The 27266-nt window shown below is 42.0% G+C and overlaps 1 protein-coding gene across 3 annotated transcripts in view; it reads left to right on the forward strand.

The window, feature by feature from the left end:
• LOC110494608 (contactin-4) overlaps nucleotides 1-27266 on the forward strand; it is a 218696-nt gene that overhangs the window by 116933 nt on the left and 74497 nt on the right. For all 3 annotated transcript variants that reach the window (XM_021569831.2, XM_021569833.2, XM_021569832.2), the window contains exons 6-8: nucleotides 16239-16442; nucleotides 20207-20309; nucleotides 20647-20831. In XM_021569831.2, coding sequence (XP_021425506.2) covers nucleotides 16239-16442; nucleotides 20207-20309; nucleotides 20647-20831 — 492 coding nt within the window. The remainder of the gene's footprint in view (nucleotides 1-16238; nucleotides 16443-20206; nucleotides 20310-20646; nucleotides 20832-27266) is intronic.

Consider the following 27266-nt stretch of genomic DNA (forward strand, 5'->3'; position numbering starts at 1 on the left):
TCACTGACACCTTAGTTTATAGAAAGACCTATAGTAGAGGCCCATTGCCAGTGTGGATGGGAATACACAAACACACGTCATATTCGAGGGAACCGTGAATGACAGAAGCTTTGCTTCTCGGAGTGTGCAGTAAGTAGCATTGAGTTGTTGTTGTCGTTGTCTAGTGTGTATGGGGGGAGTGTATTTCTAGGTGCCTTTTCTGCTATGCTATCTAGTTGGCTGTGTGTAAGCACCTCGTTTCTCTCTGCTGGACACCAGTCACACGTCATGTCCCCAGTCTCCCGTGCCCCAGTACATAAACACAAATCCCTCAATGCCAGTGGGGATTTCATCCCTTGAGGAATACATTACATGTCATCTGCTCTGCAAGGAGAAAATAACAATCCTGGAAAACAACACACAGCTCAGTTGTGTTGTGTTCTCAACACCAAGCTTGGGTAGCAGGCTTGTGCCTCTGCACTGAATACAGTGTTGTTGCTAACCATGACGATGACAACATTTCACCTTTCAGTGTTGCAAAGAATATTAACTCAACTGCAATGTGTTATTCCTTCTCGTGTAAGATTATTTAGGCTTGTGTATGATACATTTTCTACGTCTTTATTCAAAGGTATAGAAAATATTGCTTAAGTGAAATTGCAGCTGCTTGTATGATTATAATATTTCTTTCCTTAATAGTCGCTTTATTTAATAAGCTAAGAGATTGATGTAGAGTTGGCTGTCTGGAAGAGTGGTTATGGTACAATCTAAACAATAGATGGATGTTTCCTTGACTCCTTGGAATGATTGCATTGATATACTGTATTTTTTCTCAGATGTGCATTGTACACAAATCCCTCTCATTTATATTGATTGACCTCAAGTGTATATGATAAAAGGATAGGGTGCAGCCATGAAATATTTATCCGTCTCTGTCCCGAAGCAAGCACCAGTTAGCCTGGACCTAGCCTCGAGCTAGGCCCATCTCCCAGCTAGCCGAAGAGATCCATCATTCCTCTGGTGATGTAGAGGTTGACCCAGGCCCTGCAACCCCCAGCATCACTCCCATTTCCCAGGCGCTCACATTTGTTGACTTCTGTAACCGTAAAAGCCTTGGTTTCATGCATGTTAACATTAGAAGCCTCATCCCTAAGTTTGTTTTATTCACTGCTTCAGCACACTCCGCCAACCCTGATGTCCTTGCCGTGTCTGAATCCTGGCTTAGGTAGGCCACCAAAAATCCTGAAATTTCCATCCCTATCTATAACATTTTCCGACAAGTTAGAACTGCCAAAGGGGGTGGAGTTTCAATCTACTGCAGAGATAGCCTGCAGAGTTATGTCATACTATCCAGGTTTATGCCAAAACATTTCGAACTTCTACTTTAAAAAATCCACCTTTCCAGAAACAAGTCTCTCACCGTTGCCACTTGTTATAGACCCCCTTCAGCCCCAAGCTGTGCCCTGGACACCATATGTGAATCGATCGCCCCCTGTCTATCTTCAGAGTTCGTACTGTTAGGTGACCTAAACTGGGACATGCTTAACACCCCGGCTGTCCTACAATCTAAGCTAGATGCCCCCAATCTCACACAAATTATCAATGAACATGGATTTAGGGTTTAAGCACAACCCTAAATCCGTAATCATAGGCACCCTCTTAGATATCATCCTGACCAACTTGCACTCTAAATACACCTCTGCTCTCTTCAACCAGGATCTCAACGATCACTGCCTCATTGCCCTCGTGCGTAATGGGTCAAACGACCACCCCTCATTACTGTCAAATACTCCCTAAAACACTTCAGTGAGCAGGCCTTTCTAATCGACCTGCCCGGGTATCCTGGAAGGATAATGACCTCATCCTATAAGTAGAAGATACCTGGTTGCTCTTCAAAAGTGCTTTCCTTTCCATCTTAAATAAGCATACCCCATTCATAAAATGTAGAACTAAGAACAGATATAGCCCTTGGTTCACCCCAGACTTGACTGCCCTTGACTAGCACAAAAACATCCTGTGGCGTTCTGCATTAGCATCGAATAGCCCCCACGATATGCAACTTTTCAGGGAAGTCCGGAACCAATATACTCAGTCAGTTAGGAAAGCTAAAGCTAGCTTTTTCAAACAGAAATTTGGTTCCTGTAGCACTAATGCCCACATTTTTTGGGACACTGGAAAGTCCATGGAGAATAAGAGCACCTCCTCCCAGCTACCCACTACACTGTGGCTAGGAAACACTGTCACCACCGATAAATCTACTATAATTGATAATTTCAATAAGCATTTTTTCTACGGCTGACCATGCTTTCCACCTGGCTACCCCAACATCTCAGCACCCCCTGCAGCAACTTTCCCAGTACCCCCTCCCCCCACTTCTTCTTCACCCAAATCCAGACAGCTGATGTCCTGAAAGAGCTGCAAAATCTGGATCCCTACAAATCAGCTGGGCTAGACAACCTGGACCCTCTCTTTCTAAAAGTATTCTCAGAAATTATTGCAACCCCTATTACTATGAATTTTTAACATCTCTTTTGTATCGTCTGAGATCCCCAAAGATTGGAAAGCTGCCGCGGTCATCCCCATCTTCAAAGGGGGAGACACTCTAGTCCCAAACTGTTATAGACCTGTAGCCATCCTTCCCTGCCTTTCTAAAATCTTCGAAAGCCAAGTTAACAAACAGATCACCGACCATTTCTAATCCCACGTACCTTCTCCACTGTGCAATCTGGTTTCTGAGCTGGTCATGGGTGCAGCTCAGCCACGCTCAAGGTCCTAAATGATATCATAACCGGCATTGATAAAAGACAGTACTGTGCAGCCGTCTTCATCTTCCTGGCAAAGGCTTTCGACTCTGTCAATCACCACATTCTTATTGGCAGACTCAACAGCCTTGGTTTCTCAAATGACTGTCTCGCCTGGTTCACCAACTTCTTCACAGAGTTCAGTGTGTCAAATCGGAGGGCCTGTTGTCTGGATCTCTGGCAGTCTCTATGAGGGTGCCACAGGGTTCAATTCTCGGGCCAACTCTTTTCTCTGTATATATCAATGATGTTGCTCTTGCTGCTGGTCATTCTCTGATCCACCAGAGACGACAGACGACACCATTCTGTATACATCTGGCCCTTCTTTGGACATTGTACTAACAAACCTCCAAACGAGCTTCAATGCCAAACAACACTCCTTCTGTGGCCTCCAACTGCTTTTAAATGCTAGTTAAACTAAGTGCATGCTCTTCAACCGATTGCTGGCCGTACACTCCCGCATCGTTACTCTGGATGGTTCTGACCTAGAATATGTGGACAACTACAAATACCCAGGTGTCTGGTTAGACTGTAAACTCTCCTTCCAGACTCACATTAAGCATCTTCAATCCAAAATTAAATCTAGAATCTATTTCAGCGCAAAGCCTCCTTCGCTCATGCTATCAAACATACCCTCGTAAAAGTGACTATCCTACCGATCCTTGACTTCGATGTCATTTACAAAATAGCCTCCAACACTCTACTCAGCAAACTGGATGTAGTCTATCACAGTGCCATCCATTTTGTCACCAAAACCCCATATACTACCTACCACTGCGACCTGTATGCTCTCTTTGGCTGGCCCTCACTACATATCCATCTCCCAACCCACTGGCTCCAGGTCAGCTACAAGTCTTTGCTAGGTCAAGCCCTGTCTTATCTCAGCTCACTGGTCACCATAACAACACCCACCCGTAGCACGCGCTCCAGCAGGTATATTGCACTGGTCATCACCAAAGCCAACACTACCTTTGGCTGCCTTTCCTTCCAGTTTTCTGCTGCCAATGACTGGAACGAATTGCAAAAATCACTGAAGCTGGAGACTTAATTCTACCTCTCTAACTTTCAGCATCAGCTGTCAGAGGAGCTTACCGATCACTGTACCTGTACACAGCCAATCTGTAAATAGCACACCCAACTACCTCATCCCCATATTATTACATGCCCTCTTGCTCTTTTGCACCCCAGTATCTCTACTTGCACATCATCTATCACTCCAGTAATAAAGCTAAATTGTAATTATTTCACATCTATGGCCTATTTTTTGCCTACCTCCCTACTCTTCTACATTTGCACACACTATACATATATTTTTATATTTTTCTTTTCTATTGTGTTATTGACTGTACATTTATTTACGTGTAACTCTGTGTTGTTGTTTTTGTCTCGCTTTTGCTATAATATTTCTCAGATCTAAATCTGTCATCACTATGCTTCTGATCTATTTATCATCTAAATTATATTTGCTCATCATACACTCAGGCCTGTCTAGCCCAGGACATAATGAGATGGGCAGCCAATGGCCAAACAGATCTTATCAACCTACATCTTCAAGTCATTTGCTTATAAGTGATCCTGTAATTTAAAATATATATATGTGATATTTTTGCAGTATCAGTATGCTTTTATGTCAAAGACACTGAGGTTCAATAACACAGACTAATACTTTGCTGATGTGGTTTTAAATCAGAAGCATCAAATTTCATTTGTGGATCTTGTGGTATGGATTGAAGTGGTCATTTAAATGAACATTATCATTACCAATTTTGCAACATTATAGAATAACAATGATATTTTGACATTGCTGTTCTTTTTTGCCGAAGGTCAATGTCTGCATGCAGAGCCCACCTGCTCCTGCTAGTCAGCAGAAGAGAGACAGGCAGGGAGACGGGTGGGTGCAGATCAGGAACGACACAGCCTGCCAAGCCAGATAGAAGCACAGACAGAGCTGCACACAGGCTGAGCATGGAGCTGCCTGTCTCTACTGATGCACTTCCTGTTTTGACAGGCCAATGTTCTAGTATTGGGAACATGCTGGGGATGTGTTATAATCATATAAGAAAACACAGTGATTTGGAGCAGACACGTTATATTATTAGCATTGTTGAAGTGGTATTTTAATGATGATGTTACGATACTCTCTGTTTGCTGAATGTGCTGCTAGTGTTTCCAGAAATGGGCAGTGGAGAGTCAAATGATCTTCACCCGGGCTCCCACAGTCAGAGAAGCCAGAGAGACTGAAAGGCTGTCACTTCCGCTCTCTCTCAAAACACACTAGATTAATGGGCTGCCTGTGTGACCTAGCCTTGGTCTTTGTATTACTCAACTACTGTGTTTAGTCCTGGACCGGATGCAGCTGACCTCCATTTTCTAATGGAGAGAGACCTTTTAGCGGCACTCAAGACTGAAATCACTTGTGCGCATCCACTAAGAAAAGGGATGCTGCATTGTGTATCCTCTGGTTCATTTTGTCCTAAGACCCTGGGCTTTGAGAACACAGAGCATGTGCACTCTGTCTACTCATGTACATGAACAGAATGTAGGGAGGAGGAGAATTTTTGTAGCCTGGAGCAAACTTGGGAGCACTGCACTTTAACACAATTGGAGTGGCAGTACTTTCAGGGGGTGTTTTTCATGTGGGCTGTGGGATGGAATTCTTTGTTTTCAGCAGTGCGGAGAGGCAGTCTATTGGAGGAGACCCTAGTTCTATGAATCAGTGGACATTGACTGGACCAAATCTAGGGTGATGTTTTGTAATTTTGCCTTATTTTGAGGCTCACCAGACTGTTGGACCTGCTAGAACCACTAGTCAGAGAAACTGGAGCAATTTTTCAGAGAAACTGAGAAATTTGCTTCTGACCCCTCCATGGGTTATCCAACAGCTCCACACGTGTCGCATCCTCCTTGCATCTGTGGATATATTAAACTTTGAACACGGCTATTAGTAACCTCTTTGTTTAAAGTTTGTTTATCGTTCACGCCAGGATGCTGTTGCCTGTTTTTGTAGCACGGTAATTAAAAATGCATATTGTTGTCACAGTAAACTTTACATGTATTATTAATACCAGATGATCAGGCAGCAGATTGTCATGATTAATATTAATTTAAAGCATTGACACTGATAATGCATGATGAAGATACAAACACAACTCCCCCTCCTCAGAATTAATACGGCAGTATTAACATTGATAGAGCTCATAACTCAGAATCTCAGTATCTGATTAACTGATATGTCCTTATAATACACCTTAGCAACCCTATTGTAATGATAGATGGGTTGTTTTGTCTGTTGATGCAGGCCTACACTGCACATGTTGTTCACCCGTGTCTTAATTATTCCCTATGTTTAGATGAATATATATTGTTTTTATAGCACGCTGACTCCACAGGGGGATCTCAGGGGGCTCTGCCACTGGGTTCAGTGTAGAATGTGCAGAGGCCTGCCGTCTTGCAGTGTGTAGATATTACTTTGAACAAAGCCAAGAGGTTGGTTGGCTTTTAATTGTTGGCTCAGAACACTGACAATAATACACACATAAAGGATTGCATGTGTAAGCAATACACAAATAAAGCAATGTGTGTGTAAGCATATCCAATCATTTGTCATGGAGCACTATTTATATTCTGTAATCTGGATGCCCATTGAAGGGAATCATTACACCGTTGCACTAGCACTTTGAGGATGAAACAACATATTATATATATTTTTTTTCATGATGATTTTTGTGTTTTGGGAAGAATTTAGAGATGCGCAATTATGCCATGTGATTGGATGTGCTAGTACAGTGCCTTCAGAAAGTGTTCATACCCCTTGATTTCTTTCACATTTTGTTGTTACAGCCTGAATTTAAAATGGATTACATTTAGATTTTTTTGTCACTGACCTTACACACCATACCCCATAATGTCAAAGTGAAATAATGTTTGATTTTAATTGTTGATAATTAATTACAAATTAAAAGCTAAAATGTCTTGAGCCGATAAGTATTCAACCCTTTTGTTATTGCAAGACTAAATAAGTTCAGGAGTAACAATTCACTTAATAAATGGCATGGCCTCATTCTGTGTACAATAATTGTGTTTAACATACTTTTTTAATGACTACGTAATTTCTGTACCCTACACATACAATTATCTGTTGAGCAGTGAATTTCAAACACAGATTCAACTACAAAGCCCAGGGAGGTTTTCCAATGCCTCACAAAGAAGAGCACCCATTGGTGGATGGGTAAAAATAAAATAAAAAGCAGACATTGAAAATTCCAGTCAGCATGGAGAAGTTATTAATTACACTTTGGATGGTGTATAATACACCCAGTCACTACAAAGATACAGCCATCCTTCCAAACTCAGTTGCCGGAGAGGAAGGAAACCGCTCAGGGGTTTCACCATGAGGCCAATGGTGACTTTAAACAGTTACAGAGTTCAATGCCTGTGACAGGAGAAAACCGAGGATGGATCAACAACGTTGTAGTTACTCCACAATACTAACCTAATTGACAGAGTGAAAAGAAGGAAGCCTGTACAGAATAAACATATTCCAAATATTCCTGTTTGCAACAAGGCACTAAAGTAATACTGAAAAAAATGTGGCAAAGCAATTCACTTTTTGTCCCAAATACAATGTGTTATGTTTGGGGCAAATTAACACATTACTGAGTACAACTCTCCATATTTTCAAGCATGCTGGTGGCTGCATCATGTTATGGTTATACTTGTAATCGTTAAGGACTGGGGAGTTTTTCAGGATACAAAATAAACGTAATGGAGCTAAGTACAGGCAAAATCCTAGAGTAAAACCTGGTTCAGTCGGCTTTCCACCAGACACTGTAGTTACTTACCAAGAAGACAGTGAATATTCCTGAGTGTCCGAGTTACAGTTTTGACTTAAATCTGCTTCAAAATGTATGGCAGGGCCTGAAATTGGTTGTCTAGCAATTGTCAACAAACAATTTGACAGAGCTTGAAGAATTTTGAAAAGAATAATGGGCAAATGTTTCACAATCCAGGTGTGGAAACCTCATAGAGACTTACCAAGAAAGATTCACAGCTGTAATCACTGTCAAAGGTGCTTCTACAAAGGGTGTGAATTCTTATGTAAATGAGATATTTCTGTATTTCATTTTCAATAAAATGAGCTAACATTTCTACAAAATCTTGCTTTCAGTCATACAGTATGTTATATTCCCTGAGTGTGACAATAATTAATTGTATGCTGTGCTCTGTATTGGAGACTTACGACACAGCTGTGTTGTCTCAAAGTATGGCAGATTTTATTCTGGAGAATTGCTTAGTGTCTCCGCCTTCTTACATCATTTTTACATTTTCACAAATTATTTACGATTTACTTGTTGGTCTCTGTTTTTGCAGATCTCTTCATTTCATTGTGACTTCTTCGAAGTATTGTGCAAGCCCAGCAGTCTAGATACACACAGCGCCATAATATGTCAGCATCTCTCAAGCCTCTCGGGGGACTCCTCAAAGTGGAAACTCCTCTCTTCTCAAATGTATCATCTCTTAGAATATGCCCACACGCTACAGAATGCTTTATCTATAGGTAACTGTCTAAATAAAGGAAACACTTGAGTAAATTAGGGATAGAAAGTATATTGAAAGGTGCTTCCAGACAGTTGTTGTTGCTGAGTTAATTAAACAATTAACATCCCATCATGCTTAGGGTCATGTATAAAAATACTAAGTCGCACATTATTTTAGCGTGTGTGTTTGGTGTTACTATCCTTGTGGGGACCAGAAGTCTTTCCTTGTGGGGACCAGAAGTCTATCCCTTGTGGGGACCTAAAGTCCCCATGAGGATAGTAAAACATGGAAAAGTCTGACAAGTAGCAACATTTCACCAGTCCCCACGAGGAAAAAGGCACTTTTATGCTCACAAATCAGGGTTAGAGTTAGGGTTTTGGTTAAGGGTTAGGGTTAGGGTTAAGGAGTTAGGGAAAATAGGATTTTTAATGGAAATCCATTATCTATCAAATTTTATTGGTCACATACATGTGTCTAGAAGATGTTATTGTGGGTGTAGGGAAAAATGCTTGTGCTTCTAGCTCTGACAGTGCAGTAATATCTAACAAGTAATATTGAACAATTTCACAACATACCGTATACCCAATACAAACAAATCTAAGTAAAGGAATGGAATTAAGCAAATATACATTTATGGATGAGCAATGTCAGAGACGCGTAGACTAAGATAGAGTAGAATATAATATAATACATTATATACATATGAGAGGAGTATTGCAAAATATGTAAACATTATTAAATTGACAAGTGTTCCATTTATTAAAGTGGCCAGTGATTTCAAGTTTATGTATATAGGCAGCAGCCTTTAATGTGCTATTTAAGCTGTTGAGTGTAGGGGGCAGTATTTTGATGTTTGGATGAAAAACGTACCCAAATGAAACTGCCTATTTCTCAGGCCCAGGATCTAGAATATGCATATAATTGTCAGATTAGGATAGAAAACCCTAGTTTCCAAAACTGTCAAAATATTGTCCTGTGAGTATAACAGAACTCATATTGCAGGCGAAAACCTGAGGAAAAATTCTATCCGGGAGTGCTGTTTTTCCTGAAAGCTCTCTGTTCCATTGCCTGCCTTCGCTCCATTTAAAGGGATATCAACCAGATTCCTTTTCCTATGGCTTCCCCATGGTGTGAACAGTCTTTAGCCATAGTTTCAGACTTTTATTTTGAAAAATGAGCGAGAAAGGTCACATCGCGTCATTGGATGGCTGGGTGCCAGCAGCGTTTTACATGCGCAACAGCTTGGAGCAGACATTTTCTCTCTCTATCCTATTGAAGAAGCTACAGTCCCGGTTGAAATATTATCCATTATATATTTTAAAAACAACCTGAGGATTGATTATAAAAAATGTTTGACATGTTTCTACGAACTTTACGGATACTATTTGGAATTTTTGTCTGCCGGGTCGTGACCACTCGAGCCTGTGTATTTCTGAAAATAAACGCTCCAACCAAATGGAGGTATTTTGGATATAGAAATAATCTTTATGGAACAAAAGGAACATTTATTATGTAACTGGGAGTCTCGTGAGTGCAAACATACGAAGATCATCAAAGGTAAGCGATTCATTTTATTGCTTTTCTGACTTTCGTGACCAATCTACTTGGCTGCTAGCTGTTTGTAATGTTTTGTCTGCTGAGAGAGATGTCCTTACATAACAGACTGATGGCCTTGAGATAGAAGCTGTTTTTCAGTCTCTTGGTTCCAGCTTTGATGCATCTGTACTGACCTCGCCTTCTGGATGGTAGCGGGGTGAACAAGCAGTGGCTAGTGTGGTTGTCCTTGATGATTGTTTTGGCCTTCCTGTGACATCAGGTGCTGTAGGTGTCCTGGAGGGAAGGTAGTTTGCCCCCGGAGATGCATTGGGCAGACCACACCACCCTCTAGAAAGCCCTGCAGTTGCGGGCAGTGCATCTGTAAAATTGTGCATCTTTAAAAGTTTGTGAGTGTTTTAGGTGCCAAGTCAAATTTCTTCAACCTCCTGAGGTTGAGGAGGTGCTGTTGTGCCTTCTTCACCACACTGTCTGTGTGGGTGGGCCATTTCAGATTGTCAGTGATGTGTACGCCGAGGAACTTGAAGCTCTCCACCTTCTCCACTGAGATTGTGTCGATGTGGATAGGGGGTGTTCCCTCTGCTGTTTCCTGAAGTCCACAATCATCTCCTTTGTTTTGTTTACATTGAGTAACAGGTTTATTTTCCTGGCACCACACTCCCAGAGCCCTCACCTCCTCCCTGTAGGCTGTCTCGTCATTGTTGTTAATCAAGCCTACTAATGTTGTGTCGTCTGCAAACTTGATGATTGAGTTGGAGGCGTGATTTGACAATGGAAATCCACACCCATGTAGTCATGGGTGAACAGGGAGTACAGGAGGGGGCTGAGCACGCACCCTTGTGGGGGCACAGTGCTGAGGATCAGCAAACTGGGGGTTGAATATGTCTGTAAACACACCAGTCAGCTGGTCTGCACATGCTCTGAGGATGCGGTTAGATATGCCGTCTGTGCCGGCAGCCTTTCGAGGGTTAAAACGCTTTAACTGTCTTTTTCACATTGGCCACAGAGAAGGAGATCCCACAGTCCTTGGTAGAGGGCCACGTCAGTGGCACTGTGTTATCCTCAAAGCGGGCAAATAAGATGTTTAGCTTGTTCCGGAAACAAGATGTCAGTGTCCGCGACGTTGCTGGTTTTCATTTTGTAGTCCATGATTGTCTGTAGACCCTGTCACATACGTCTGGTGTCTGAGCCGTTGAATTGGGACTCCACTTTGTCTCTGTACTGACGTTTTGCTTGTTTGATTGCCTTGCAGAGGGAACAACTACACTGTTTGTATTCTTCCATATACAAAGTCACCTTGCCATGGTTAAATGCGGTGGTTCGCGCTCTCAGTTTTGCGCAAATGCTGCCATCTATCCACGGTTTCTGGTTGGGGTAGGTTCTAATAGTCACAATAAGTAGAACATCTCCGATACATTTCCTGATAAACTCAGTCACCAAATCAGTATGTTCATCAATGTTATTATCCGAGGCTACCCGGAACATATCCCAGTCCCCGTGATCAAAACAATCTTGAAGCGTATATTCCTATTGGTCTGACCAGCGTTGAATAGTCCTTAGCACGGGTACTGCCTTTTTGAGTTTCTGCCTATAGGAAGGGAATAGCAAAATGGAGTCGTGGTCAGATTTGCCGAAAGGAGGACGGGGGAGGGCTTGTAGGCACCCCGAAAGTTGGAGTAGCAGTGGTCGAGTGTTTTAGCAGCGCGAGTACTACAGTCCATGTGTTGATAGAAATTCGGTAGCCTTTCTCCCAAATTTGCTTAATTAAAATCCCCAGCTATTATAAATGTGGCCACAGCAAATGTGGTTTCCATTTTGCATAAAGTCCAGTGAAGTTCTTTGTGGTATCAGCTTGAGGGGGGATATACATGGCTGTGACTATAACCGAAGGGAATTCTCTTGGGAGATGATACGGTCGACATTTGATTGTGAGGTGTTCTAGGTCAGATGAACAAAACAACTTGAGTCGTTAAGCATGAAACATACACCCCTACCCTTCTTCTTCCCGGAGAGCAGGGTTGGCTAGGTTACTTTCTAAATGTAATCCATTACAGTTACAAGTTACCTGTCCGAAATTGTAATCAGTAATGTACCTTTTGGATTACCCAAACTCAGTAACATAATCTGATTACATTCCGTTACTTTTAGATTACCTTCCCTTTAAGAGGCATTAGAAGAAGATGAAAATGTATGTTACCAATTGAACGGCATCTGTTGCAGGATAAATCAATGTTAAAGTTTACATAGCTGGCCATATATGGATTTTAAATATTACTTTATGGGTTGGTTATGTGTTCTTCTAACCCATCACTTTCTAATACATATAATAATACGATTAAATTATGTATTTACATAAAAAAATTAGAATTCCAGTCATTCCAATAAATGTTATACCCCTTGATCTTCAAGAATAGGACTTGGAAATATGGAACTATAGATTAGCCAATTTGTTTTACCTGAGCATGACCCCAAAACTAAGAACTTATTAGCCAGCCCTACTCTGTTGTTTATGATTTTGTTGTCATGGAGGACTGGTTGAGCTCATTGATTCCAGTTTAAAAATAAATGCTGCGCTCATGGAATGGCATGCTTTACCAAGAGTGTGCAAAGCTGTCAACTATAAAATATATTTTGATTTATTTAACACTTTTTTGCTTACTACATTATTCCTTATGTGTTATTTCATAGTTTTGATGTCTTCACAATTATTCTACAAAATAAAGAAAAACCCTTGGATGAGTAGGTGTTCCCAAACTTGATTGGTACTGTATATATAATTTATAAATCCAAAAATGGATGTAGCACCTACAGATTGCCCCTTTAAGTCCATCAAAAGTGTGCAAGTTGGAGCATGTGTCCATTAGTCCAATGGATTATTTTTATCAGCATGAATTAGATTGAGCAATAAAAGCACCACTTTAATTCAATATGCTTGGATCCGCACTATGCAGCTGTTGGAACAGTGCATTTTTCATTGATGATTGATAGGCAGTTTAAACATCTAGAATTCAAACATTATTGGGTTCAAATACACATTTAGATTTGTGAACAGCCATCCACAACAACCACAATCTGTATGGCGCAAATAGCTAGATGAGAAAGCAGCAGTAGGATTCACATCAATGCGCTATGTAAATATCAATAATAAGTGATATCCGTATTGCCGTAGACTACATCACTACTGTCATCCTTAACTCCAAGCATTTATTCAAGTTGGATAATCTTTGGATTCCAGCAGCAGTCGCACCATTGGAAGACATAGCTTGGACAGTAACCTACAAAAGCCTATTCCTGCTCTTTTCCTGCGATCTATCAAATGCATTTGGTGTGTCATCATAGTGGTCTCTGACTTGTGGATAGACTCGCTCAGGTGGAACAAACTTAAACTTGCGCCTTTTTTCGATGCTGATTTGAATGTCATTGGGAAAACAGAAAAGTGTCAAGAAAAATTTGCAAACATGCTTTCTGAATTAAAAATGAATCCTTAAAGTAATCATCTAGTTTTTTGAAAGTATCGGTAATCTGATTACAATATTTTTGCTGGTAACGTAACGGTTATAGTTACAATTTTTTTGTAATCTCCCTTCTGGAGAGATATTTATCCCTGTCTGCGCGATGATCTGAGAACCCAACTGGCTGGACGGACTCAGACAGTATATCCTGAGAGAGCCATGTTTCCATGAAACAGAGTATGTTACAATCCCTGATGTCTCTCTAGAAGGAAATCCTCGCCCTGAGCTCGTCAACTTTATTACCCAGAGATTGAACATAAGCGAGTAATATACTTGGAAGCGGTGGATGGTGTGTGCGCCTCCGAAGTCGGACTAGAAGACCACTCCGAGTACCTGTCCTCCGCCGGCTGTGTTTTTGGTCGGCCTCTGGATTCAGTTCAATTGCTCTGCAGGGTGAGAAACAAAGGATCCGATTCTGGAAAGTTGTATTCCTGGTCGTAATGCTGGTAATGCTGGTAGTGCTTGTGAGTAACATAACTGAATATATTTCAGTCATGTTTCCTAGCCTTGTTCAACACTGTATCATCATTATATTTTCTTGCCATTATTTATTATCCCATACTGTAGTCACCATTAAACTTATGAGTAGTAAACACGTGTGTGAGCAGGTGCAAGCACAACCCATGAGCACTGGAGAGGAAACGAGCCAAAACAATATGCCTTGTCCTGCCTTGGAGAGCAGAATGTTCCATGTCTCTGTTGTCCTTTCCCCTCCTCTCCGCTTGCTGTGCCATCACCTTCTGTGTTCTAATACCCTCAGGACTCTGCCAAAATACACTTCTGAAGAGGCTGATTGGCCTGCTCTGATTCATGCTGTAGCCTGTACCTGCTCCTAACAGTGAGTGAGCTGCATCATGCATCGAAGCCTGCTGTGATAAATGACCAGGCAGATAGAAAGGGTAAAGGAGGAATCCTTCAAGACTGTTTTGTTTAATTACCAACCAGCTAACAAGTGAATGGGTTTGATTAGGCTCAGCGGGAAAAGGTACGTGCCTGTCAATTAGAAGGCCTGGAAAACTCAGGCCGCCCTCCACTGATTAGAATGTCAGAACATTCAGAAATAATCATTTGTCCCTGAAAGCTTCAAACAAGAGCTCGGCAACAGAAAAAAACAACATGACCCTGAAAGCAGTGTTCTTGATAAGTACCCCAGCTGAGATCAAACTGTCACGAATCACAATGCGTTTTACACTGGCTCTGTCTATCATTTGTTCTTTGCAGTAGATCGAAACCTAGAAGTATGGTTTAGCTGTAGGGTACTGCTTGTGTATTCAATCAATCAATCAAATGTATTTATGAAGCCCTTTTTACATCAGCAGATGTCACAGAGAATACAGAAACCCAGCCTAAAACCCCAAATAGCAAGGAAAGCAGACAGCAAGCAATGCAGATGGGATCACCACTGATTTTATATACCTTTTAAATGACATGATGATGGTGATGATGATGACGCTAACGACGACGACAACGACGATGATGATGATGGTGGTGATAATGATGATTATGCTGGTGGTGCTTATGAAACGTTCAAAGTCCTGGTGGGAACAGTGAGCTTGGATTAACACAAGCACTACAAAGATGCAGAATGGGAAAGGTTTTTCAAGAATGTACAGTATTTCAGTTGCCTCAGTCATGCATACAAATATATATATATATTTTTTAAATGTACTCCTCTGTGAATGCTTTTGGCCTAAGGAGCCAAAGTCTCTGGGCACATAAAGTTACTGAATCACCAGACAAATAGCCAAACAAAGTGTTTATTTCAAAGGTTACTCTTCAAAATGTGTGTTTTGTTCTTTTTGAAAGACTCAAACCACAAAAGATGTGACATTAAAAAGATGCTGACATTTACAGTACGAAAATGACTGGAGAGACCCACCTGACAGTTACCAGCCAGCTCGTTATCCTGTGAATCATAGCAGATCTGAGATCCTGCCTTGTCCTGTGATCCTACAAATGTACTGTATACTATATGTTGTATTGTTATTTTTGTGGAGGCGAATGTAATGCACACCTGTTTAGTCGAGGTGCTGGCTAGCGGAGTAGAACAATTGAAAAATAAAAGTAGAGCCACACACTCTAGGAGCTCAGATGCAATAATTGAATAACTGAATAAGAAATGTTTCGACAAACAAGCTGTCTTCATCAGGGTATGATTGTTGTATTGTTATTTTTACCATCATGGTGAGAATTACTTACAGTACAATTACCCTAGTATTTTGTGAAGATCCGAGCTCAAGCCCATCGTCCCTTAGAAATTAGGCCTATCCCTTACGTATTCCCCAAATTAATTTGTTTTCTCGCACTTTTGCATCAATAAAACCATTATTTTTGGTCATGTAACTCTGCTGTCCAACTGTGTGCTACAAAAACCAAACCCGAACTAGGCTTCCTAGTCGGTCATTCTTAACAACTTAGAATGTTTAAAGTTTGTTTTCTCTGTGAAATAAAACATTCAGCCAATCTCAAGGCCTTGTATTATCTACAAAATGTCCTCTGATTTTGTCAAAATGCAATATTTTTTTTTACCAAGGAAACCCTGCCACACAAACAATATTCATTTTGAAATGTGTCCAGATAATTAGAGCACCTCCTAACTCATCACACTCAGACCATCATTAATTTTCACCCTAGCATGTAGCTCTGTGATGATTCTGCAACCCCTTTGGAGGGTGAAGAATCAAACAACCCTACACACCTGCTACTCCACCAAATCAATTCCAACCAGACAAAACTGGTATTCTCCCTATTCTCCCGTGTTATTATTCTAATAAGGAGAGTCAGCGTGACCCTGAAACCCTGGTGTAATTTTAGTTGTATTTGATCTCACACATTTCTTCTCCTTTCTCCACAGATCTGACATTCTCCTGGATTTTTAATGAGTATCCCTCGTTTGTGAAGCAGGACACACGACGCTTTATCTCCCAGGAGACGGGCAATCTATACATCGCTAAAGTGGAGCCTTCTGATGTGGGCAACTACACCTGTGTGGTGACCAATACTGTCACCAAAACCAGAGTCCAGGGCCCACCCACGCCTTTGGTGCTCCGCAGTGATGGTGAGATCCAGTTCTACGACAACCACTTACACCCTATCAAAACAGTATATTCCTATTTCATATGTTCATTTTCTGGCTGTTGTGCTGTGTAATGTGTGCAATACTATCACATTAGAATAGTGTAATTTGTTCACAATCAGTAGGTGAAATGTCAGTAATATTAAACTACACTACTATACCATTAATAAATCATACATACAGTATATGAATAATTGTATCTCTGCATAGTGTTAAACATTAGTTAGAGAAAGCCAACAATTAGATCACTCAGACAAAATACATTTTCATTTGGAGAGCCTTTGACAAAGCTTTCTTGCATGGCCTTGAGCAGATCTTTTACTCCAACTGTTTAGGCCTCAATCTGAAACCAGAAGAGTCCTTTTAACATGAACAAATATCAGACATATTTTTCTAATCGTTATATCTAGCAGATATGTCAGGCGCAAGTACATGTAGCGGACATGAGTTGGTCATGGTCACAGGATGAGGTAACCCGCCTGCAAACATCAAAAACCAGCATCGGCCCTCGGCCTATGAGGGAATTTCATCTTGGTCTATTTGGCTAATATGTTGGTTGTTCCTGTGGGAGACCCCGGTTCATAACCCACGTGTTGCATTCAGTATGTTAGCATTAAAACTACCACTGCTAATTATTCATCCCTCTTAGATTTGATCATGAGTAAATTAACTCTCCCTATTAAATATGGTCATGAAGACAACTATAATTGGTTGAATCAGGGGAAACATTTATGTGTAGTCAGCCGACCTATCATTAAAAAATACCACATGTTTCAAGATGGCAAACATTGTTCCTCTTCTCAAGAAAGCTAAGGTAACTGAACTAAATGACTATCGCCCCGTAGCACTCACTTCTGTCATCATGAAGTGCTTTGAGAGACTAGTCAAGGATCATATCACCTCTACCCTACCTGTCACGCTAGACCCACTTCAATTTGCTTACCGATCGAATAGGTCCACAGACAATGAAATCGCCATCACACTGCACACTGCCCTATCCCATCTGGACAAGAGGAATACCTATGTACAAATGCTGTTCATTGACTACAGGTCAGCATTCAACACTATAGTGTATACCCAAACTCCTGGGTCTCAACTCCGCCCTGTGCAACTGGGTCCTGGACTTCTTGATGGGCTGCCCCCAGGTGGTGAAGGTAGGAAACAACATCTCCACTCTGCTGATCCTCAACACTGGGACCTCTCACTCAATGTCAGAAAAACAAAAGAGATGATTTTGGAATTCAGGAAACAGCAGAGGGAACACCCCCCTATCCACATCGACACAACAGCAGTGGAGAAGGTTCCTTTTAAGTTCCTCTGTGTACATATCATCGACGAATTGAAATGGTCCAACCACACAGACAGTGTGGTGAAGAAGGCTGAAAAAATGTGGCTTGTCACCGAAAACGCTCACTTACAGGTGCACAATTGAGAGCATCCTGTCGGGCTGTATCGCCGCCTGGTACGGCAACTGCACCGCCCACAACCGCAAGGCTGGTGCAGGTGGTGGTGCGGTGGTGCGGTCTGCACAACGCATCACCGGTGGCAAACTACTAGGGTGGTGCGGTCTGCACAACGCATCACCGGTGGCAAACTACCTGCCCTCTAGGACACCTACAACACCTACAACACCCACAGGAAGGCAAGAAAGATGATCAAGGACAATAACCACCCAAGGCACTGCCTGTTCACCCCGCTTCCATCCAGAAGGTGAGGTCAGTACAGGTGCATCAAAGCTGGGACAGAGAGATTGAAAAACAGCTTCTATCTCAAGGCCATCAGATTGTTAAACAGCCACCACTAGCACAGAAAGGCGGCTGCCTACCTACAGATTGAGCAAGAGGACAAGTACATTAGAGTGTCTAGTTTGAGAAAAAGACCCCTCACAAGTCCTCAACTGGCTTCTTCATTAAATAGTATCTCAGACTGGCCAATAAAAATAAAAGATTAAGATATGCAAAAGAACACAAACACTGGACAGAGATATGGCTTTTTCTTTGCAACTCTGCCTAGAAGGCCAGCATCCCAGAGTCGCCTCTTCACCATTGATGTTGAGACTGGTGTTTTGCGTGTACTATTTAATGAAGCTGCCAGTTGAGGACTTGTGAGGCACCCTAATGTGCTTGTCCTCTTGCTCAGTTGTGCACCGGGGCCTCCCACTCCTCTTTCTTTTCTGGATAGAGATCTGTACGAGATCTTCAGTTTCTTGGCAATTTCACGGGAATAGCCTTAATTTCTCAGAACAAAAATAGACTGATGAGTTTCAGAAGAAAGTTATTTGTTTCTGGCCATTTTGATACTGTAAACGAACCCACAAATGCTGATGCTCCAGATACTCAACTAGTCTAAAGTAGGACAGTTTTATTGCTTCGTTAAACAGCACAACAGTTTTCAGCTGTGCTAACATAATTGCAAAAGGGTTTTCTAATGATCAATTCAACTTTTAAAATGTTAAACTTTGATTAGCTAACACACTCTTTAAAAAAAGGTGTTAAGAAGCCTCTTATGGATAGGGAGACGCTAGCGTCTCAAGTGGCCAAGTGGCCAAGTGGCCAATAGCCTCGGGAAATGCAGAGCGCCAAATTCAAATAAAACGCTATAAAACTCAAACTTTCATTAAATCACACATGCAGAAAAATGTAACATTCATAAAAATACATATATATAAAAAATAAAGCACTAATATATCTTGGTTAGATAAGTATTCAACCCCCTGAGTCAATATGTGTTAGAATCACCTTTGGGAGCAATTACAGCTTTGAATATTTCTGGGTAAGTCTCTAAGAGATTTCCACACCTGGATTGTGAAACATTTGCCCATTATTCTTTTCAAAATTCTTCAAGCTTTGTCAAATTGGTTGTTGATCATTGCTAAACACCACTTTCAAGTCTTGCCATAGATTTTAAAGCAGATTTAAGTCAAAACTGTAACTTGGCCACTCGGGAACAATCACTATCTTCTGGGTAATCAACTTCTGTGTAGATTTGACCTTGTGTTTTAGGTTATTGTCCTGCTGAAAGGTGAATTCATCTCCCAGTAATGGAATTTATTTCACCCAACTTTTAACCTAAATCAAATGACATGGTGATTTTTTGTTGTTGATTTCACATTGAATTCAGGTTAGTTAAAAACTCAACAAATTTAAATCAAAATTAGATGTTGAATTGACATCTGTGCCCAGTGAGCTTGCCTTACAAAGAACCATCGTCTTCCAAAAAGGTTTCTTCAGATGAAAATGGTTTTTGGTATAAGCCTATTAATTCACAAAGAATCCATTTGGAACCCTTTTTTCTAATAGTGTAAGGACTTGGCACTCGACTCGGACTCAAGGTTTAGTGACTTGACTACATCACTGATTAGAGCCTCATCCAGCTGTCTCATTTACTATGGCTGATAGGGCCTTGGCTACCTGGCTGTATTAGACAATGGAGATACAGATCTGAATGAGGTTTCACAGTCAGTCAGGGAACCGTGCCTCACAATATCAAGGAGATGAAATTGGCTTTTTTCTCCCATTTCAAGAGCCCATTTGGGCTGAGAAACCTCTGGAAATGTGATTTGCAGATAGAGAATACCAGCAACAATGAGAACCTGTTATTGGTTTTCCAAAAGAACCACTTCTCAGGTGTATGATTGTAATCGCTTATAGGACATATGTAGACATAACGGACATAACGACATATGATATTATCTGTGTTGTTGTTTTTTGCTTTCTTATAATTGGTTGTGAATTACTCCTCCTCAGGTATAATGGGTGAATACGAGCCGAAGATCGAAGTTCAGTTTCCAGAGATTGTCCATGTAGCCAAAGGATTGACAGTGAAACTGGAATGTTTTGCATTAGGAAAGTAAGTGGACTCTGGGCTTGGTTGAACAGGCACACAAATACATGAAAGGCATAAAACTTATTAACAAACTGCAAGATATTTTTCATGTATCACTGCATGCCTCCAACCCTCCTCTGATTGAAGCTGTGCTGGACATCTGAGATTTTTCGTAGAGTTGGGGCTGTGACTCCTGGTACACTAGCTGAATTATGTATTACCTACATGTCAGTTTTTTTTTGTCTGATCAATTGAATCCATCTAGGTTAAGTATTGTAGTGAGGTTGTAATATTACAAATGATTTGTGTTTGTAATATGAACATCCTACAAGGTTTCTCTTTCCATTCCTCTTTACTCCAGCCCTGTCCCCTCTATAAACTGGAGTAGAGTGGACGGAATCCCCTTTTCTAGGAAAGTGGACGTGAGGAAAGCCAGCGGCGTCCTGGAAATCCCTTATTTCCAGCAGGAAGACGCGGGCACATATGAGTGTGTGGCAGAGAACTCCAGGGGGAAGAACACTGTAAAAGGAAAGCTCTCATTCTACGGTAGGTGATCCTGAATCACATAAGTATTTGAACCAGTGAAGGCTGCATGTGTCAGCTTCGCTCAGATTGAAATGCATCAAAGGGAGACCTAACTGAGTTTAAAACACAGCCATCGTTAATCAACTGTGGCCACTTTGCATGGGGGAGCATTGTTTTAACAGAGCATCCCAAATGATTAAGGCCATGATGCCCATAATATTTTGATCCAGATTATGAATGTGACCTTGTGCGTGGGACTTGTATTGGTCTCCACCAGATGGCATTGTGATTGACATCCAACTTGACTGGAGATCAAAGCTGTTAAATGTACTATACTTAGACCAGGGCCACACATGCCATCGGAATAATCCGCAGTGCAGCATCTGGATGAAGATGAGGAAGAGTAGTTGTGAAATGTGATTGTTAGTGTTATTAGTTGTATTCTTGTCTGTTTCATTCAGATAGTATTCTGGTGATATCCTCTAATTAATAATGTAGATCTTCAACTGATTCCCTGCGGCAGAATATTTCTGTTTTGGATTTGTGGTCATTGTCATCCATGCATGTATTATTTGTATTATTATTTAACCTTTCTCTTGGTTATTGAGATAAAATCATCAAAAACATCACTGTCTATTCAGGATGTTTCAAGCTGAGAGAAAACCAATATTATTGTCACTATAGGCCCCAGCATTAGACCGTATTTTGACCTCTAATAACACAGCAGGCAGTCTTAAGGCTCAATCAGTGTCACAGTGGAGTCTAGTCAAATGAAGGGTTGCGACCTTCCGTTGTTCTCTAGTAGTCATACGATGGCATTCTTCATACAAGACGTCCTTTTATTAAGTAAGTACCTGTAGGCTATCCTCACCACTGAGATTTATCTCTACCTTCTGGGGTCGTTCTCCGCTGCATGCCTAATGGCCCATTTACAAGAATAGCTTGTCTGGCTCCCTGCATTTTTTATTACACTTGTTGTTTCATTGTTTATATTCCATAATGTGGATCAGTCACAGATAAATGCTGGAAAATACTCTAAAGATACATGGCCGTCTGGACTAATTACATGAAAGTATGTTCGCTTTGGTAGCAGCAACGAAATACAGTATAGTTATAGGGATTGCAAAACAACGTTTTTAAAAAAAAACTGAGCACAGCAGGTGATAACTAACATACATAGTTCTATGCAGACCATCTATTTCCATGCGGGTAAATATTTATGATCTCTTGATTTTCTTCCAAATTCAACTGAATATCTCTCCTTCAATTGGTTTCCCATCTCTATGCCCCTGTGGTGTGTAAGTCAGGCTCTGTCAGCTGTCAGGAATAACTCTTTCTGTGCATTAAACAATTTGGCATTATTTACAACGTGCCTGCCTCCAAGCTCCCTGCAGTGTCGCTCTGGCTGTGAGCTACAGGGGATAGGTTGTCCATATTAGCAGCAGGTCTGCCCTATTTTGATGTGCTTTCTCTCTCTATCTCTTGCAGTGCATGCTGGACATTTTTTGGAGTTTGAGTGTTTGGTGTGAAGGGCTCAGTTCTAATTAATTTTCTTGGGTTAATGCACTTTGTTTTAGCGGTATCCACAGGTTTTTTCAAAGTTAGGGTGGAAGAGGACAGAGTTAGTTTCCTGGGGTTTGGAAGGTGTGGTGTGTGCGATGGCTTCTCAGCCTAGCGTGGAGGAGACGCTGTCGATACGGCATGGATTCAGGTGCATTCCTGAGAACGGAGTTAAAGTGGAGGAGGTTCTGCTCGCAGTCAGTGAACAGGTAGGAGCTGAATTTATACATTCCGCTTCCGGAATGAACAAAGCTGTGTTTGTGTTCATGAAAAGGGAAAATTTGGTTGGTAGGCTAATTGCTAGTGGTATATTTGTAAGGGGTGTGTTGGTGCCAATTTCGCCTCTTTCTACCCCTTCGACAAGGGTGGTAGTTGCAAATCAGGAAAGAGTTAAGTCGTTCGGTAAGTTTGCTAGCAGTTTTCGTGTACTGTTGGGAGGTTTTCAGGCAAATGCCGTTAAGCACGTTGTTTCGTTCCGGAGGCAAGTGTTTATGTTTCTGAAAACAATGAGCAACAGCTAAATGTGCATTTTAAAGTGAGACATGGGGAGGGGCTCTAATCGAGGTAAACGTGCAGGGGACAATGAGATGCAGACAGCTGAGACTGGGACTAGTCATGCTATGGATGGTGGTGTAGTGGAGGCTGGATATGGTCATGCTATGGATGGTGGGGTAGCTGAGGCTGAATCTAGTCATGCTATGGATGGTGGTGTAGCTGAGGCTGGGTCTAGTCATGCTATGGATGGTGGTGTAGTGGAGGTTGGATCTAGTCATGCTATGGATGGTGGGGTAGCTGAGGCTGGATCTAGTCATGCTATGGATGGTGGTGTAGCAGAGGCTGAGTCTAGTCATGCTATGGATGGTGGTGTAGCAGAGGCTGAGTCTAGTCATGCTATGGATGGTGGGGTAGCTGAGGCTGGGTCTAGTCATGCTATGGATGGTGGTGTAGCAGAGGCTGAGTCTAGTCATGCTATGGATGGTGGTGGAGTGGAGGCTGGATATAGTCATGCTATGGATGGTGGGGTAGCTGAGGCTGGGTCTAGTCATGCTATGGATGGTGGTGTAGTGGAGGCAGGATCTAGTCATGCTATGGATGGTGGGGTAGCTGAGGCTGGGTCTAGTCATGCTATGGATGGTGGTGTAGTGGAGGCTGGGTCTAGTCATGTTATGGATGGTGGTGTAGTGGAGGCTGGATCTAGTCATGCTATGGATGGTGGTGTAGTGGAGGCTGGGTCTAATCATGCTATGGCTGGTGGGGTAACTGAGGCCTGGGTCTAGTCATGCTATGGATGGTGGTGTAGCTGAGGCTGGGTCTAGTCATGCTATGGATGGTGGTGTAGTGGAGGCTGGATCTAATCCTGCTATGTATGGTGGGGTAGCTGAGGCTGGGTCTAGTCATGCTATGGATGGTGGTGTAGTGGAGGCTGGATCTAGTCATGCTATGGATGGTGGTGTAGTGGGGGCTGGATCTAATCATGCTATGGATGGTGGGGTAGCTGAGGCTGGGTCTAGTCATGCTATGGATGGTGGTGTAGTGGAGGCTGGATCTAGTCATGCTATGGATGGTGGGGTAGCTGAGGCTGGGTCTAGTCACGCTATGGATGGTGATGTGGATGAGGCTGGGCCTCGTCAGGTTATGCTAGTGGATGAGGAGAGTATAGTGGAGAAGGGGGAGAAGAAGGAGGTGGGAGGGGAAAGGCTGGTGTGATCAAAGGCACCCTGGAACCTTTGCCTGGTGCTGGGGGGGGATGCCCTGACCAGAGAGGAAGGGCAGGTGGTCAGGATGGGAGATGGAGATGAGGAGGAAAGTGAGTCTGAGGAAAAGGATGATGAGGTTTTTTTTCAGACTCCTCTTCAATGGGTCCAGAGCTGACAGCCAGTCAAGCAGAGGGGTCAAAGTACACTGAGAGAACTGACAAGGTTCCGGAATGAGACCAAGGGGAAAAAAAGTTAATCTTGAGGCTTTTTTTTCTGATCCGAGAAAGTTTGTAAGATCAGTACATGCTATGAAAAATGAGGGGCATGGTGTCCTCTCACCCAGGAAACGGTTTAGGTTGGAAGTGGGTCACAAGAGTGCGTAAGGGTCAACCTTCAGACACTGTTTAGATTAATAGTTTCTTTCTGGCACTGGGGATTTTTGAGCTTTGCTATTGGTCTCTTTCTTTGCTGGCTTTTCTCCCACTTCTGATGGAGACACTTTGGGTAGGCTCGCTCAATATAAATGGCGCCAGAGATACGGGAAAGAGGAGTGTGTTGGGTGAATATGTAAAACAAAAAAAGTACTGTTGTTTCTGCAGGAGACGCATAGTGATGTGGGGAATGAAGTCAATTGGAGGCTCTTGTGGAAAGGAGCAAGTGTGTTGAGCCATGGGGCACATTTTAGTGCAAGGGTGGCAGTCCTTTTTGTACTGGGTCTGTCTGTAAAAATGTGCTCCTCAAAGGTGGTGTGTGCTGCTTGCTGTAAAATCAGAAATGAACAATATGGTTTTGTCTTTATAAATGTGTATGCACCTAACATGGGGAGAAAGAGGGGGATTCAATTTGGAGTCTTAGACAGGAACTCTCACAGGTAGCACCTGAGGAAATGCTGGTGGTCGGCGGGGACTGGAACTGTAAAATGGATTTTACGAAAGACAGAAATGGGGAAGAGCCTCATTCAATGTCAGTGGGAGTGTTAAGGGACATCATTAATCAGTTCGACCTAGTGGATGTTTGGAGAAGTAAACATCCCAACACAAGACAGTTGAAGTTGGAAGTGTACATACAACTTAGCCAAATACATTTAAACTCAGTTTTTCACAATTCCTGACATTTAATCCTAGTAAACATTCCCTATTCCCTGTTTTAGGTCAGCTAGGATCACCACTTTATTTTAAGAATGTGAAATGTCAGAATAATAGTTGAGAGAATTATTTATTTCAGCTTTTATTTCTTTCATTGACATTCCCAGTGGGTGAGAAGTTAGCATACACTCAATTAGTATTTGGTAGCATTGGCTTTAAATTGTTTAACTTCCACAAGCTTCCCAGAATAAGTTGGGTGAATTTTGGCCCATTCCTCCTGACAGCTGGTATAACTGAGTCAGATTTGTAGGCCTCCTTGCTCGCACATGCTTTTTCAGTTCTTCCCACAAATATTCTATAGGATTGAAGTCAGGGCTTTGTGGTGGCCACTGCAATACCTTGACTTTGTTGTCCTTAAGCCATTTGGCCACAACTTTGGAAGTATGATTGGGGTCAGTGTCCATTTGGAAGATCAATTTGCAACCAAACTTTAACTTCCTGACTGATGTCTTGAGATGTTGCTTCAATATATCCACATAATTTTGCTTCCTCATGATGCCATCTATTTTGTGAAGTGCACCAGTCCCTCCTGCAGCAAAGCACCGCGAGAACATGATGCTGCCACCCCTGTGCTTCACGGTTGGGATGGTGTTCTTCGGCTTGCAAGCCTCCCCCTTTTTCCTCCAAACATAACGATGGTCATTATGGCCGAACAGTTATATTTTTGTTTTATCAGACCAGAGGACATTTCTCCAAAAAGTACGATCTTTGTCCCCGTGTGCAGTTGCAAACCTTAGTCTGGCTTTTTTATGGCGGTTTTAGAGCAGTGGCTTCTTCCTTGCTGAGCGGGCTTTCAGGTTATAGGACTTGTTTTACTGTGGATATAGACACCGTTGTGCCTGTTTCCTCCAGCATCTTCACAAGGTCCTTTGCTGTTGTTCTGGGATTGATTTGCACTTTTTGCACAAAAGTACGTTCATCTCTAGGTGAAAGAACACGTCTCCTTCCTGATCAGTATGAGGCCTGCGTAGTCCCATGGTGTTTATACTTGCGTACTATTGTTTGTACAGATGAACGTGGTACCTTCAGGCGTTTGGAAATTGCTCCAAATGATGAACCAGACTTGTGGAGGTCTACAATTATTCTTCTGAGGTCTTGGCTGATTTATTTTTTCATTTTCCCATGATGTCAGGCAAAGAGGCTTTGATTTTGAAGGTAGGCCTTGAAATACGTCCATGGGTACACCTCCAATTAACTCAAATGATGTCAATTAGCTTTCTAAAGCCTTCTAAACCTTCAAAAGTCATGACATCATTTTCTGGAATTATCCAAGCTGTTTAAAGGCACAGTCAACTTAGTGTATGTTAACGTCTGACCCACTGGAATTGTGATACAGTGAAATAATCTGTCTGTAAACAATTGTTGGAAAAATTACTTGTGGCATGCACAAAATTGATGTCCTAACCGACTTGCCAAAACTATAGTTTGTTAACAAGACATTTGTGGAGTGTTTGAACATTTTTTTTAATGATTCCAAACGAAGTGTATATACATTTCTGATGACAACTGTACATGGGTGAAGGTTTTTGGGGCTAGGGTGAGTGCAGCCCGACTTGATCGTTTGTACATGTCCAGGAATCGACGCAATAGGCTGTTGGGCGCTACCAATCTCCCGGTGGGGTTTTCTGATCACCACATTACCATGGCTAGGCTGTCTATTTCACCATGGCCCCGGCAGGCATCCTATTGGACGTTTAATGTAAAGCTCTTACAAGATGCCACTTTTTGCTCAGATTTCCAGACCTTTTGGGAAAGGTGGGGGCAGCAGAGGAATACGAGTCTCTGATTCAAAGGTAGGATGTGGGGAGAGTCCAAATTCGTATTTTCTGTCAAAGGTTTACAGCTCTCTCATCCTCAGAGTCTAGAAGAGTATTGGGGGAACGAGAGCGTAGTATTAGTGAGATGGAGGTAGAGATGGTGGGGCAAGGCAGTGTAGACCTCCAGGCTAACTTAGCGCAATTACGTAGGGACCTGGGCTGTTTTTTCCAGGTTAACTTCTTGATGCACCTATCCATTGGACTAATGGATACATGCTCAAACTTGCACACTTTTGA

The sequence above is a fragment of the Oncorhynchus mykiss genome, chromosome 17 (assembly GCF_013265735.2).
Source record: "Oncorhynchus mykiss isolate Arlee chromosome 17, USDA_OmykA_1.1, whole genome shotgun sequence".
NCBI classification, from domain to species: domain Eukaryota; kingdom Metazoa; phylum Chordata; class Actinopteri; order Salmoniformes; family Salmonidae; genus Oncorhynchus; species Oncorhynchus mykiss.